Below are 17,036 nucleotides of genomic sequence, written 5' to 3'. Positions count from 1 at the left end.
AGAGAGATTTTTAACATAGACTTATTGGGACCTGGTCCAAAGGTAGTGCACTAGTGTAGGGGAATTGGGTGCCATTTGGGACTTAGCCAGGCGAGAGGAGTATTAGAGGAGTGGGGAGGTGGGGATGGCCACAATGGCAACACTTCTAGAGCATGCTGTCAACCGTTAAGAAATGAGAGCCTCTCTTCCTGATTCAATAAAAGCACTTTTGTGGTTTACTCCTCATCTCAATCCCCGTCATATCCACAGGGAGGTATTGGAGGTGAGCTGGGTTTTCCTTCGTTGCCCTTTAAAAAAAAGTAATCACGGGAAGCGCAATGGCTTTCCTTTGGAAGGCACCGAAGTCCTCAAAAAATTAAGGGTGGGTTCGACACGAAATGTAGACACAAGATGATGTATTTGTTTCTTTTGAACGTTTTTTTTTTGTTGCTTTTCCAGTATTATGGTTTCATAATGAGTGGTGTGACTATGAACGTCCAGGAGATGTATTGACACAGTAGCTCGCGAGATCACGATATCGGCCAGTGATTTGTTGCTGGTCATCAGTGATATTGGGATCCCACCCGTACCCCAGCTTTATTAGAATTCCCTCTCTGCATCCAGGGATTTCTATATCTCTACTATTATAACTTCTGATATGCTTCGCTAAAGTCTATTTGCTTGTGTATTTTATAGCAACAGTCTCAGTTTGTTTTGAGCGCTCTTTGGAATTAGCTTGTGCTCGCATGGGTCAGTGAAACTATCAAACTGAGACGATGTGTCATTGCCCAATCATCTTCAACATGTTCTTCAATTAAAAGTGAAAAAGGCAAGTCCATGGCTACATGCCAATGGCACCCTATTCCGTTTATAGTGCACTCTTTTTTATCAGTGGGGCCATTTAGGAACACATCTCGGCAGGTCGATCGAATGCTGGCTTTAAACTGATAAATCAGTGTGGCAGCTAAAGGTCACAGGCTACATATCCATTGATTTTTCAGGCCTGTGACAATTAGTGTTTTTTCATGTAGCAACTTCATTTATTCAACAGCAAGGAGAAAGTCAAAAGGCAGTAGCACTTGCTTTCTACGTAGTATGACTGTGTTTGACTGTGTCAGGGCTGTTTTCTGTTGTTCTTGGGACCAGTGACCCATTGAGAAGAGAAAATTGCAGAAAACAAAAGGGGTCTAATAGGGATGGCTGTTGTTGTGGGAATTGCACAGTGCTGGTACAGATGTATTGGCTGCATCTCAAATGGCACCTATTCCCTGCAATAGTGCCTACAGTAGATATGACCAGAGTAACCTCATCCGCTAGGCTGCAGTAAGGTCTAGGGCAGTGGTCACCAACCGGTCGATCGCAATACCTGGTCGTCTCCAAGGTATGCCTAGCTGATGCCTAGTTGATCGCCAAACATTTCTGTAACCATTAAAGGCCATGTGTTCCTATGTTTTTGTCATTTCGTGCTGTTTGCGAGAGGTGTACCTTGGCCCAGGCCATATAACATTCTGAAAACCATATGTTTCGCTTGAGCTTGGTGAGAGCGTGTTTGTCCTATGGTTATTTGGTATACAACCTTCCCACAAGTTTATGGGAATGTTGCAGGATAGTTTGCTTGGTTTGGGCGCAATTCTCACGCACATTAAAGAACTTGACAGGCAACCTTTATTTTCTTTGGTATTTACATTATTTACCGAACGTTTTGGTAATCGCTCATAGTTAATGTTCTCCAACTGGTTTGACATTAGGATGCTTCCTCAAAAAGTTCAGAAGAACGTTAAGAACTGTTTCTTGTCTGTGGGAATTTCAGAACAACCGTTTCCTTACAAATTCCTGAGTTCTTATTTTAGCCCTTGGCAACACAAGATGCTCGTGTGGCGGGGCGGGGCGAAGCAGTGTAGGTGGCAATATGTGAATAAAATGTATTTCTAAATTTTATTTCTGCAATGCTCACGGCGCGCCAACAAGCGTCTGCATTGCAAGGGCTAAAATAGAACTCAGTTCTATTTGGGATGCTAGCTCGCTGCTGCAAGTCCGCCTCTCTCATCTCCTCATTGGTTTATAGAGAGCAGGTACGCACGTGCGCAATCTCCTCATTGGTTATAGCCACGTTGGGTGACTGAAGACCGAATGAGGTCAGTGGGCGGTAATCGACCTCAGTTTAATGAAGAGTTGCCACCCGCAATCATAAAGTCGCGAGAAGAAGAAACGCCTGGAAAGAGGAGAAATGACTAGAAAAGCGATTAGGTTGACGGCGTTTTGTGTGGATTTATTGTGGAGGTAGAGGACCTTGCTGATTTCAGGTAAAATAACAACTCAATGTTTATATCCCAGGACAAATTAGCTAACAACAGCAAGCTAGCTAAATAGGACAAATTAGCTAGCAAGTGCAAGCTAGCTAGCTAAATTGCCATAAATGTTTAATRCTTTTCGACCTGTCCCCAAATAAATACAATTGTTTCAGTTTCTTTTGATATTTTAACCTGCGTGTCGTGATTGCGTTTGGTGATGGGGGACAAAATACATTTATGCACGATGGCGCACGATGGTGGACGTGCGCCGCCGGTTTGGGTTCCGTGTAAGAGGGTAATGAGTGATTGTTTCCTTTGACATGGGGTCTGTTTGAATAGACTAACATTAACAGCTTTGTATGAGTTTAAAAWAAAAACATAGCATGCTAGCTCCATCCTGTTGGCGCAGGGCACTAATCCATGGATAGAGAACAGAAGATCATAGGTTTGAATTTCACTGACACCATGCCACAATAACAAATAAATGTGTTTGAATGATTAATGCCTAAGTAAATGAATTTCCATGTGTCCTATCTGTGCTTGGAGTTCAAAACAGTTAACCGAAACTCAGTGTTATTAAAAGTCTCATTGAAACATGTCCTCAGATCATTCTTTAATTACCTTCAAATAACCGAGAACATTAATAAAACATTCAGGGAAACATAGTAAAACGTTCTCAGAACCTCCCTGCAACCAACTCCAAGAACAGGCAAATGTTCACTTCCGTTCTCAGAACGTTAAGAAAACGTTCTGAGGAAACGTATGGTCATTAAACATTTTGTGAACTACTGAAAGATCCARTACTATTATGTTTTAATTACTCAAATATAAAATGGCAAACGGTTGGACACACAAAAGGAGGGACTGATCTCTCTCCTACTGAAGCAGGAGCCAGGGGGGCAATACAAAGACCCAGCCTCTTTTAAAAATTGGAGGCCCCTCACCCTTCAATGTTGTGAMGCAAAAATATTGGCAAAATGTATTGCTCATAGAATAAAAAAAGGGCATACTGGACATCATCACAATCAGATTGGATTTTTAAAAGGAATATATATAGGAGACAAGATTAGACAAATACTAGAAATAATGGAAAAATATGAAAATGCAAGGAAACCAAGTATAATTTTTATAGCAGAGAAAGCCTTTGTGTGTCATTTTACATTTACATTTAAGTCATTTAGCAGACGCTCTTATCCAGAGCGACTTACAAATTGGGCATGTCTTTTACCCATCTTATGAGAGATTCTCCAAAGCAGAAAAAATGCAGGCACTGTATGTACGTCTACAATCGGTTTATTAGTGCCTCAATCTTCAACCTTGAAGAGCCTCATTGAGTAACTYGATATTTCTCTGGACTAAAACACAATTATGATAAGTGTACTATATTATGGATTGGGTCTCTAAAAGCACAAATGTTAAATTACCATGTGGTCTCCCGATTTAAAAGGGCGGATGGTGAAGTTAATGTGTTTGGTGTACATATCCCAGAAAGGTTTAGCGTTGTTGCAACTATTAACTTTGATAGAAAACTTAGCAAAATAGARAGAATCTTGAAACCGGGGAGAGGGAAACACCTATCCATTTACGGGAAGATTACCCTGATTAATTCTCTAGTGATATCACAGTTTACATATTTATTCATGGCTCTACCAACTCCAGGAGAATCCTTTTTCGAATCATGTAAAAAATAAATATTTCACTTTATTTGAAATGGCAAACRAGATAAAGTTAAACAAGTATATTTGTATAATGAACATGAGTTTGGYGGGTTAAAATAAAATAATAAATAACCTCTTAAAGCCTCCATTGTACCGAAATTAAATCTAAATACAAACTGGTCATCTAGCAAGCTACTAAGAGATGCCCATCCTATGTTTAAGAGTGTGCTCTTTTCCTTTTTGCAGATTAAAACCTCAGGGCAATGCAAATAGTCTGGTAGCCATTTGATTAGATGTTCAGGAATCTTATGGCTTGGGGGTAGAAGCTGTTTAGAAGCCTTTTGGACCAAGACTTGGCGCTCCGGTACTGCTTGCCYTGCGGTAGTAGACGAGAACAGTCTATGACTAGGGTGGCTGGAGTCTTTGACAATTTTTAGGGCCTTCCTCTGACACCGCCTGGTATAGAGGTCCTGGATGGCAGGAAGCTTGGCCCCAGTGATGCACTGGGCCGTACGCACTACCCTCTGTACTGCCTTGCGGAGGCCGAGCAGTTGCCATACCAGGCAGTGATGCAGCCAGTAAGGATGGCCACTGTGGTTGACAATCCAGCACTTGCAGAGAAAATTAGGAATATATGTATAATTATTTAACTGCATGTACCGTACAAGTGAGTGAAAATAGCTGTAAATAGCAGTAGGAGTATTGTCTGTTAATTTATTGCAATCAGGGTAGGGTTGGGGTGGGGGGGTGTATATGTATATGTATATATGTATATATACACAGTTGAAGTCGGAATATTTACATACACCACTCCACAAACTTCTTGTTAACAAACTATAGTTTTGGCAAGTCGGTTAGGACATCTACTTTGTGCATGACACAAGTATTTTTCCCAAKAATTGTTTACAGACAGATTATTTCATTTATAACTCACTGTATCACAATTCCAGTGGGTCAGAAGTTTACATACACTAAGTTGACTGTGCCTTTAAACAGCTTGGAAAATTACAAAAAATTATGTCTTGGCTTTAGAAGCTTCGTGATAGGCTAATTGACATAATTTAGGTCAATTGGAGGTGTACTCTGTGGAGGTATTTCAAGGCCTACCTTGAAATCAGTGCCTCTTTGCTTGACATCATGGGAAAATCGAAAGAAAATCAGCAAGACCCAGGAAAAAAAGTGAAGACCTCACAAGTCTGGTTCATCCTTGGAGCAATTTTCAAACGCCTGAAGGTACCACGTTCATCTGTCAAAACAATAGTATGCAAGTATAAACACCATGGGACCACGCAGCCGTCATACTGCCCAGGTAGGAGAATGCGTTCTGTCTCCTAGAGAAACGTACTTTGGTGGCGAAAAGTGCAAACAATCCCAGAACAACAGCAAAGGACCTTGTGAAGGTGCGATAGAACAGGTACAAAAGTGATCTATATCCACAGTAAAATAAGTCATTATACCGACATAACCTGAAAGACCGCTCAGCAAGGAAGAAGCCACTGCTCCAAAACCGCCACAGAAATGCCAGAAAATGGCAACTGCACATGGGGACAAAGATCGTACTTTTTGGAGAAATGTCCTTCTGTTGATGAAAACAAAATAGAAAGACTGTTCGGCCCTTATGAATGACCATCGTTATTTTGGTGGAGAAAAAGGGGAGCCTTGCAACCGAAGAACACATCTCAACCATAAAGCCACAGGTGCAGCATGATTTTGTGGGGTGCTTGCTGCAGGGAGGACTGGTGCACGCACAAAATAATTGGCATCATGAGGGAACGAAAATTATGTGATATATTGAAAGGCAAACTCTCAAGACATAAGTCTGAGAAGTTAAAGCTCTGGTCGCAAATGGGTCTTCCAAAGTGGACAATGACCCTATGCATACTTCCAAAAGTTGTGGCAAAATGCTTAAAAGGACAATCAAGTCAAGGTATCTGGATGGCATCCAATGCCCTTGACCTCCATCCTATAGAACATTGTGGGCAGAAACTGAAAAAGTGTTGCGAGCAAGGAGGCCTACAAACCTGACGTCAGTTACACCAGCTTCTTCAGGAGGAATGCGGCCAAATTCTACTTATTTGTGGAAGCTTGGTTAAGCCTACCCAAAACGTTTGACCCAAGTTTAAACAATTTAAAGGCAATGCTACCAAATACTAATTGAGGTATGTAAACTTCTGACCCACTGGGAATGTGATGAAAGAAATAAAAGCTGAAATAAATCATTCTCTCTACTATTATTCTCACATTTCACATTCTTTAAATAAAGTGGTGATCCTAACTGACCTAAATCAGGGATTTTTTACTAGGATTAAATGTCAGGAATTGTGAAAAACTGAGTTTAAAAGTATTTGGCTAAGGTGTATGTAAACTTCCGACTTCAACTGTATATATATATATATAAAAAGGGGGGTTAGACATTTTGCAAACAATTATATTGATAGAACTGTAAATCTATCTGCAATATTAAAGCTGATCTTCGTTCCCAAAACCAATAGGAAACCAAAAATGTACTTTCCCACAAATTCCAAGGAACCAAATGTGCTAGCTGGTGATTCAGTTGCCCTGCTCGCTGGGTAGTCGAAGTGTTCCCATTTTGGACCATTGTATGTGTCTGAAGGTACAAACTCCGCCTACCCGGTGGACCCGGAGAGCAAATCGAGTGCATCTATTGGACTACTGCCAGTCAGATAGCTCAGATCACCTATGCCTGCAGCTTCCACGGTCCCACAGCGAAGTTGATACTGTGACATTTAAAAACMTTTAAAACCACGACTAGAGAGAGAGACTTAAATTAATACAGCAAAGAGCTGCTGTTATTATGAGTGATTTCATGTTTAAGTTTTRCTTAAGCACTGTCAACACTTCATTCAATGCTTTTATAAGCCARAAAACGTGATTCTCCCTATCAACTCCGACTACAAAGTGTATCGATAGGCTTGCATTGTTATTATTAGCGGCTTGTCTTTTTAATATTGAGGAATATTTGACATTTTCTGGACACAAACAAAAACATGAATTTGTGCATTAGGCAGAAGTAAAGAAGTGCGACTCCAGTTTCACCATCAGCTGGAAGACAGTGTCTCGTCTCAGCGGAGGGAAGGAGATCTGAGGGATGGTGAGAGGCAGCCTCTCCACTGCTCTCTCTCTCTCCCTCCCTCCCTCCTTTTGCTGAGACTGACCATCAGATGCAGGTACCATCAGTCCAGTAAAATATGCATTGTATGCTCAAGTAATACAACAAGTGACCAGTGTGATCATACACCTCAAGTTTTTAAATATKATTTAAAAATTGTCTGAGAAGAACCACATTGGCAGGGCAATTCAAGCATTGCCAATATGCATTAATAATGTATTGGGCCTATAGCCTACTGCACAACCCCTCATTGCTACATAACTGCTTTTAGTAGGTTATTAATGTTGCATAGGCTTACATTRGTTAAGTCATGTTTAAAAAGAAATGTCGGCTCAGAAAAGGTTGGTGACCACTGGGGAAGGAGATGCTTCATGTAATAAAATGRGCATCCCAAATGGCACCCTAATCRCTATGTAGTCCTATGGGCCCTGMTCAAAAGTAGTGCACTAAATAGGGAATAAGGATCCATTTGMGATGCAAACATTTTCTCTTGTTTGTCCCCCAGTCTTCCAGCACAAAACGATGTGGAAAGGATCATATTAATTCCAGAAGTAGGGGATGCTTGAGGAGGAGGGCATGTGGCGGGCCAAAGCAATTACAGGTTATTTTTATCTTCCAATCACGGTGAAGTGCTTTCAAAGCATCGGGACCTAAGAATAAACCATTAATATTATTTCAGCCTCATAACCTGTTAGAAAAGTGGGGCCTTTCGTTATGGGGGGGGGTTGAAATTTAAACGAGAATCCCAACAAATAAGCCTACTACATCTAAAGAGGACATGCCCAGGAGGAAAGAATGAGATACGTGTGTGATWGTCTATTATTTGTATGATGATCCAGAATGAAAGAGCTTAACGTTGATGACAGGCTTGTCAGAGAGTTAGAATCGTGGGAGCTAATCATCACTCTGAAGGTAGAACCAGGGGGCTAGCTTAAAACAAGTCCAATTGAATAGCGCATGTCATTTAGTCACAGCAGTTAAAATAGTTCCGGTGGTGTAATGGCTTTAGCATCACCGTGGTTGGCTCAGAGTCCAGGGGAGTCAAGGGACCAATTCAGATCTAAATTGGCTGAAGGACATTAAGTAGGGCGTGTTGGAGGATAGTGTGGAGAGCCCCCCCCCCCCCCCTTGGAGTTGGTGTGATGTGTAGGGCATGCTGCGTACTAATGGTTGGCTCTCTCTCTCTCTGCTCTCGCTCTGCTCTCTCTCTGCTCTCTCTCTGCTCTCTCATCTCCTCTCTCATCTCCTCGATCTCCCAGTGAGGATGTGTGCAAGCGGGGCTTCACAGTGATCATTGATATGCGTGGTTCCAAGTGGGACCTGATCAAGCCTCTACTGAAGACCCTGCAGGAAGCCTTCTCTGCTGAGATCTGCGTGGCGCTCATCATCAAACCGGACAACTTCTGGCAGAAGCAGAAAACCAACTTTGGCAGTGCCAAATTCACTTTTGAGGTAAGGGAGAGCTCAGATTGGGCAAAAACGGAGCCTTGTTTTAGTTGGCATGTCTGGTTGCCCACTGTTAAAATATTTTATATTTCTCTAGTACAGGCATTTTCTCTAGTCAGCATGCCTGTTTTGATTATGGTGATTATGTATTTCATCCGGAGTTGAATAGCAGATATTTTATTGTGATGTTATCACAGGACTATAAGCACTACTTGACAACAGTTGTTKATTTTGGTCTGTCTCTAAAATGGACAGGAAGCACAGAGCCGTGTTTTCAAAGGAACTGGTGAGAAAAGAATGCGAAGAATGATTATCCCCCCCACGATTTTCCCATATTCTCTGCATGTAATGCTGTACAGAAGTCAGCCATGAGTAGTGTGCTAGGTAGTGTGAGGTTAAGCTTACACCCCTCAGTCCTCCCCTTTCTCATTCCTACCCTCCACAGTGAACTGTAGTGCTAATGAGAAACAGAATTACTGCATTTTAAATGGCACCCTTGTCCCTGTATGCCTCTGGTCAAAAGTAGTGCTCTATATAGGGAATAGGGTGCCGTTTGGGATGCATCCAATGAAGCCTGTATATGTTTTGGCTGGGGTAACATCATGCGAACCTCTTGATTGTGTGCTGTTGAGCGGGTCGAAGAGCTTCAACTTCCTCAGTGTCCACATCACTAAGGAATTAACATGGGTCAAACACGCCAACAAAGTTGCAAATTATTTTCAGTAGGCTGAAAAGATTTGGCATGGGCCCTCAGATCCTCCAAAGGTTCTACAGCTGCATCATTGAGAGCATCTTGACTGGCTGCATCACCGCTTGCTATGGCAACTGCTTGGTATCTGACCACAAGGCACTACAGAGGGTAGTTCGTACGGCGCAGTACATCGCTGGGGCCGAGCTTCCTGACATCCAGGACCTCTATACCAGGCGGTGTCAGAGGAAGGCCCTAAAAATTGTCAAAGACTCCAGCCACCCAAGTCATAGACTGTTCTCTCTGTTACCGCACGGCAAGCGGTACTGATGCACCAAGCGTGGAACCAAATGGACCCTGAACAGCTTCTACCCCCAAGCCATTAGACTGCTAAATAGTTAACCAAATAGCAACCCAGACTATCTGCATTGACTCCCCTTTGCACTAACTCTTTTGACTCACCACATATGCTGCTGCTAATGTTTATTATCACTTTACCCCTACCTATATGTACATATCTACCTCAATGACCTCGTACCCCTGCACATCGACTCGGTACTGGTACCCCTTGTATATAGGGGTACCTTGTATATAGGGGTACCAGTTATTGTTGCTCATTGTGTATTTATTCCTTGTGTTATCTTTCTATTATTTTTCTATTTTTCTCTGCATTGTTGGAAAGGGCCCCCTTAAGTAAGCATTTCACTGTTCGTCTACACCTGTTGTTTACGAAGCAGGTGACAAATAACACTTGATTTGGATTTGATTTGACAGACTAGCATGGTGTCAGTGGAGGGCCTGACTAAGTTGGTGGACCCGTCCCAGCTGACAGACGACTTTGAGGGCTCTCTGGAGTACAACCACGAGGAGTGGATGGATCTGCGCGTGGCCCTGGAGGAGTTCATGGGCTCGGCTGTGCACCTCCTCTCCCGCCTGGAGGACCTTCAGGAGCTGCTGGCCAAGAAGGAGTTCCCGGTGGACGTGGAGGGCTCCCGGCGGCTCATCGACGAGCACACGCAGCTCAAGAAGAAGGTGATGAAGGCTCCCGTGGAGGAGCTGGACAGGGAGGGCCAGAGGCTGCTTCAGTGTATTCGATCTAGTGATGGGTTTTCTGGGAGGAACTGCATCTCGGGTAGCGCTGACTTCCAGAGCGTGGTGCCTAAGATCGCCAGCCTGCTGGACAAGCTGCACTCCACCAGACAGCACCTGCACCAGATGTGGCACGTCCGCAAGCTCAAGCTGGACCAGTGTTTCCAGCTCCGCCTCTTTGAGCAGGACGCAGAGAAGGTGAGTGACCAAACTCAGAYGTCTAGAAACATTCACAATAAAACAATTTCTGCTGAGTTGATCTCTGAATTGAAAACCTTTATGTCCATTGAAATATTTTATGGACTTTTGTCTTTAACTCATGGTTAAAAACGTGCAAATCTAAGTAAAATTACAAACAAAACATACTCAGACAACATGATATAGATGATACCAATGATCTCTGCTAACAGAACAACACAAATGAACCCACAGTACATTAAATACACTGGTGATTTGACGTTCATAATATAATAAGGGCGTTTACCTAGTAAGACCATTCTAATTGCCAAACGTGTGCCTTGTGTACAGTAAGGCAGACAAGCGTTGACATGGAATTTGACATGGTTGACATGGTTAAGTAAAATTACAAACAAAACATACTCAGACAACATGATATAGATGATACCAATGATCTCTGCTAACAGAACAACACAAATGAACCCACAGTACATTAAATACACTGGTGATTTGACGTTCATAATATAATAAGGGCGTTTACCTAGTAAGACCATTCTAATTGCCAAACGTGTGCCTTGTGTACAGTAAGGCAGACAAGCGTTGACATGGAATTTATATTAAAAGGTTGCAAACTGATTGAGAGGTTTTTCGCACATAAATATCCCTGAGCCTTGGATGCAAATATTTATCCTAGAGACACATTGTGAAAGTCCTCAGTATGACAGCGATTAACACACTTTGGGCTAGATGCTATTTGAGGTCTAGGGTGCATCCCAAATGGCCCTCAATCCCCTACTGTATATAGTGCAATACTTTTGACCAGAGCCCTCTGGGCCCTGGTCAAAAGTGTACAGATAGGGTGACATTTGGGACACAGACTTTCTCTGTTTATATGGAGGGCCTGAATACATAAACGCTGGCATTTTGTTTATTTATTTGAAACACATTAAATGGGATATAATAACAGCCTGTGCTTTTAGAAGGATATGTGCTTTTACAAGATTTAGAAAAAACAGAACAGTTCAGTACCTCATTCCCGAGATGCTATTTTAGGGAATAAACATGTATTTTGCCCACTTTTCCAATTTGTGAGGTATTTTTAAGTGTGTATTAAAAACTATTTATTCTCCTCTACGCACACATCTCCCTTGACAATGGCAGTAATGTTGTCCAGATGAACCCAAAGGTATATGTAATAATTTCATAATCATTTTAAGGTCATTTTTTTTGTTTTTAAAGGAAAACCTCATATTGCCTAAATACCCCCAAACCCATTAGGAATAACACAACAACAGCAATATGACCTCATTTTAGGACCTATATAACTATATAAGCTATATAACTCAGGTCAGAGACACAGGTGAGCCTGCAAGAAAAGGTGGTTGTATTTAGATGACAATGATGATCACATATTCAAAACAATGTTTTACATTGCCAAGTCATCTGCCGTTTCTCAATGCAACCGGACAAATGAACGAAAACAAATAAACTAAAGTCAAATGGCCACACAGCTAGTGTATACAGAGAGAAAGGAAGAAAAACGGCCTTCTCCTAACCATGCTATATTCCCTACAAGCCCACACTCCCCCCAATARACCCTACAATGATGAAGTAGTAGGCCAATGCCTGCTGGATTCTAGACAAAGGCCTTCATTTGGAWAAGTGCAGTCAGTCCCTTTTCTAATGACAGTGGAGCCCCATGGTGCCTCTGATGATTAGGCCAGGCCCAGATAAAGATTAATTTCCCTGGGGACAATGCCAATTAAGGTCTGGCACACATACTCTGTCTGTCCCTCCATGTGTCCTCTCCAATTGGTCTGTGATTGGTTACTAACACTGCACTAACAATGTGTTACACAACGCACAGTCTAACAGGATTACTACAGCAGTTCACCTACTGGTCYTATTGTAAGCTCAGATTCCATAAGACTATTTTAATTCAGATCCGACCGAGCACTTGGACAGTCATAGTAGCGTTTGTGGTTGCACACCTGCACTCCAGCCATTTGAACAGTGATTGTAAACACTGAGCGTATTATAACAGGGCACCTTTGAAGCTCAAGAATTAACAAGGGTATTTTTCTTAACAATGACATGAAATTGTCAGTGTGCAGCCCCAGTAAAGGCACTAGATATCTGTGTGGATCAGGATCAAAGGGAACAATAACAGACAGGGGGGAAGATGGAGGGGAGGATAGACACATGTTTATTTTGTCCTCCTGAGGAGGAGGTCCTCCATAATGACCTCATGTGCTCTCTTTGGGCAGCACCCCAAATGGCACCCTATTCCCTACATAGGGGACCTATTTTAACCAGGACCTATAGGTCGTTATCAGTAAAAGGTCACAATAAGGTGCAGAGCTTTTCATTTGACTGCTGGGGGGCTAGGAGACCCAAAACTACACTAAAACCATTGACACCTGAGTGCAGTTTTTAAGGGATTGTTAAATAAATGTTAACTTTGGTTGTAATATTATCAGCATTGTCAGAACAAAAAATGTTTGATTATTCCATGCAAAACAATTTAGCAGCAAATAACTACATGCTTTTCATGATCAGTAAACATCAATTGATAATGTAATTTCTGATAAGTGAGGGTAGCCTCACTATCTCTATATTGGCCACCATTAATTTGATATTTGAGTGACCTAAAATTAAAGGGAACTCKAGTATGAGTGGTTTAGGTCAATTACCCATCCTTTGTGGGCTCTGCTTGACAAGCTACCAGTAGAAAAGTTGTACAGTTGGCTAAACAGAGTGATAAGTAGACCTAATGTACTTTTTTCCAACCAACGTAGGCCTACCTAGTGAAGTTAGCTAACATTATCCCCTTTTCAACATTGTTTTTAAGCGTGTTTAATCCTGATTGCTGCTGACAGACATGATAGGCTACYTTGATTGATGGACCATGTCAAATTGGCTAGCTAGCTAATAACAGATTACGTCAATATGGCTAGTTAACACGTTAACTTTCAGGGGATAAACTAGATGGRATTTGCTTGCCATCTATAGTGGTGATGACAGCAGTCAGACTGACTACTTTACAAGGACGAGGACTTGCCAATGRCAAGCACTTTCCAAAAGCCTAATCTCTGGTGAAGCAAACTAAACGACACGTTGTTTGCCTAGCTAGCTAGCTACGTGCCAAYTGGACAGTCTACCCTACGTATCTGAAAATACATGATCAATAAATATTTACTGATCATGAAAAGTATGTAGTTACTTGTTGTATAACTCTGATAGAGCTAAATGTTGGAATAATCGGAAATGTATAGTTTTGACTATGTTCTTCAAGAGGTGATGATATTAAAAACCAAATATTTATAACATTTATTTAACAACAGTGGTGAACCGTGACTATAGGACCTAGACTTTCAGAGGGACCAAAAATCTTCCAACATATTGTATCAAACAAAAAAATWACAGAAAACATTGCATCACTTAATGCGCCCGACATTATATCTTCTGTAGTCAGTAGTCAGACCATTCTAATTCAGGTGAAGGAGGAGCAATACTTTTTGATGACATTATGAATGAATCGAAKAGGCCRGGCCGCGCTTCAGGCTGCCGCACACACGGAGACAGAACCGCCATGGGCACAACATGACACACAGCATCAAATAATGCACTGTTTACACAACTTATGGCACCAACACCACTTTCACACTATCACCAATAGCGACAACAAACCGTGTCAAATCAAAGTTGAAATGCTCATGTTGCTGAATGTACCGCGACCGTAATACCATGGTGTTTAAGGAGAGACAATTTTGTCCAAACACATAGACACAGCTGACAGACAGGTGACAGCAGTCACACACAGCATCAAATAATGTTAAAGAATAAGCAGCCCATTCACTCCAGTAGGCCCCATGAAATCATACCAATACAAAAGCACAACAATTTCATGTCCAAAATGAAGTTAACAAAGTAGTTATTACTTCCCATTGCAAATACATTTTTTCACGTTCATCAAACTGACCGGTGATCTAAAGTTTCAATGCAACAATGTTCCACGGTCATCATTTTCCAAGATATAGCTAACAGCAAGCGAGCTACAACAAAAAAATGTGCCACTCACCAGATTGAAAATGTATCTTGAAAAGAGTGATGCTAACAAATTAGCAAAATCTTCCACCTTGAAGTCGATAACAGCTGCTGCAGCCGCTGTTGCCATTGGCACACTACTACAATACAAGCTAGCTAACGTTACTAGCGTTAGCGCGGGAAAACTYCTGCTTGCGACACTGATTATTTTCTCTTGCGCTCTTCTAGGTTTTATGGCTGACTACAACCTATTAGTGTATTACCGCCATCTACTCTATTGGCTGTTTATTAGCCTCCTATTCTGTATTATGAATTATTATTATTAAATGTTTGTTGTATTATGAATTCGTTACCTCTTGCGCTCTCAGTAGTGACGTGTCGCTCTAATACGGTTYAATGGCAGAGGCCTTCTATCCAGCTTCTGAAGGCCTYGCCAATGGCTGGCTGAGCTAGCTAGATTTTTCTACCCAGAGACCACCAAAGAAAATGATTTGTTCTATTCAGTAATAACCCTTCTCCAACACAAACTGAAGAGATGAAATCAGACAATTATTAGAATTATTGTTAAGATGAAATAGAAATGAAGATGAAATAGAAATGAAAATGACATTTTATTTTAAAAAAGGCCTAGAAGGCGCTGACGGTTCCCCACTGTTTACCAATTCCTWGAAAACGTCAGGTAGTTGTCAATGGTTTTAGCAGAGCTGGGGGTCTCCTTTCCCCCCAGCAGCCAAATCGAACGCTCTGCACCATATTGAGACGTTTTATTGATAAGCAATGGTACGTATTCATGCCAAGGGAAGCCATGCTTTACCAATAAAAAAACATACAAAATAATGTAACTTTGGTCTCTCTGTGTTTCATACATTTCCTTCAATTCGCAGGAGCATTTGGCCTTCCTTGATAAAAAAGTAATAAAATACTAGCCAATCAGCATTGAGCTAAATTGAGTGAGCTCAGCTGTGAATGGTCCTGGCGCACCAAAAAAAGGTGTCAAGGGAAGCCAATTTGGATTTGGCTTCTCACCAAACGTCGTTGAGTTGTTGCATGTCTTTGCATTGTTGTTCTCCGGTGGTTAGTTAGCTAGCTCAAATAGGCCCTTTCTTAAATTAGCCATGGATGGAGATAGGGATTTGGACTTGTGGTTTTACTTAATTCTCCGTACTTACCAATTATTATAACACCGATTCTGATCCAATCATAAATTCATACATTGTGCCCCTGGCCTGTTCAACATGCAGCTAGATGTAGTAGGCTAATGTTAACTAGTTGGCCTGGTGCATTGTTGCCCTTGAAAGGAAGTTAGGCTAGCGAGCAAGCATTTTAGCCTGGTAGCTTAGGACAACAACAATTTAAAGAGTGTACTGTATGACAGAGTCATAGACCGTTTAGGCAACATGAAAGAGGAGGATGCCATTGGCGTTTCTCTACAAGTAGGGTGAGTCAACATGTTTTTTTCTACTTGCATGCACGCACACGGGCATTCACACATAAATCAGTACCATGGACAGCCACATCATATTTAGATTACATTTATTGGACTACATAGTTGTTGGTATCTTTTAGTTGTCACTGCATAGATGATTAGATGATGTTGAAATGCTGGCGTTGAAATAGTGGAGGCAGTTTTCTTTGTGACTTGCACTAACTATCCGTGTTTCTAAATCAATAGTTGTTTAGCAATCCAAAAATGGAAACATTAACTTGCTTGACCATGCTGTAGGTCATTTAACTGTTTGTTACATGCAATATGTTTTGTGGACTTCACCGGATAGATGTTGCTCTCTGGTTTTGTGATGAAACAAAGGTGTGGTTGAATTTATTCTGCCACTGTGTCTTCTTATTGTCTRGGCCTTAGGTGTCAAAGCATATGATTGAATTAACAGGTTAAAGAACAAACAACGCAATWATCACAACACATAGGTTGTAATATGTMTTTTTCKCCCCTGGCTTGGCTTCCCCTGMGATTTTACCCAGGCACCCCTACTGGTGATATGACCTATAGGGATTCTGGTGCCATGTGGYACCCAGTCAAAATGAACAATTACTGCTCCTCTCACCTGGCCTCCACGCCGCCGTCTTCCTCTACCATCATGCACTTGTAATGATCAACGCCATATGATGGAAAAAATCTGATGGGTTTTAGTCAGGAGAGTTTTGGATTCAAATCGATGTTGTGCTCCATAGAGGAAAAAATACCTCTTTGATGCAATCAATATATTTCTTTCAAGGAATATGTCATTTTTACAGAGTACATTTTAGGTTTATGATAAGGAAGAAGTTGTTGTTCATTTAGGATAATGATATACAGATGTAGGATCACTCTTTTGAACACTCTTTTGTTGCCGAGAATTTTCCTGCACAGGAAAAGCAAACTTGTAGTGCAAACGGTTCCTCATCGTCAAGTGAACATGATAGGGAGTCATTTATCAGCAACTGCACTGAGCCAGAATTTGGCCCCCCTAAAAAAAGCAAACAGTCATTGAGCTAATTATTCTTTAGCCAGCTTCTCTCTGTTTGATTTGTAAATM

The 17,036-nt window shown here is 41.5% G+C and overlaps 1 protein-coding gene across 1 annotated transcript in view; it reads left to right on the top strand.

Annotated features, from left to right (window-relative positions):
- The window catches only part of LOC111974350 (kalirin-like), a 334,940-nt gene that overhangs the window by 133,885 nt on the left and 184,019 nt on the right, over positions 1-17,036 (top strand). The window contains 2 exon segments of the mRNA XM_070447056.1: positions 8,318-8,510; positions 9,967-10,479. Of these exon segments, the coding sequence (XP_070303157.1) occupies positions 8,318-8,510; positions 9,967-10,479 (706 nt within the window).

This window comes from Salvelinus sp. IW2-2015, linkage group LG2 (assembly GCF_002910315.2).
Source record: "Salvelinus sp. IW2-2015 linkage group LG2, ASM291031v2, whole genome shotgun sequence".
Lineage (NCBI taxonomy): Eukaryota > Metazoa > Chordata > Actinopteri > Salmoniformes > Salmonidae > Salvelinus > Salvelinus sp. IW2-2015.
This window is presented reverse-complemented; position numbering and strand designations above follow the sequence as displayed.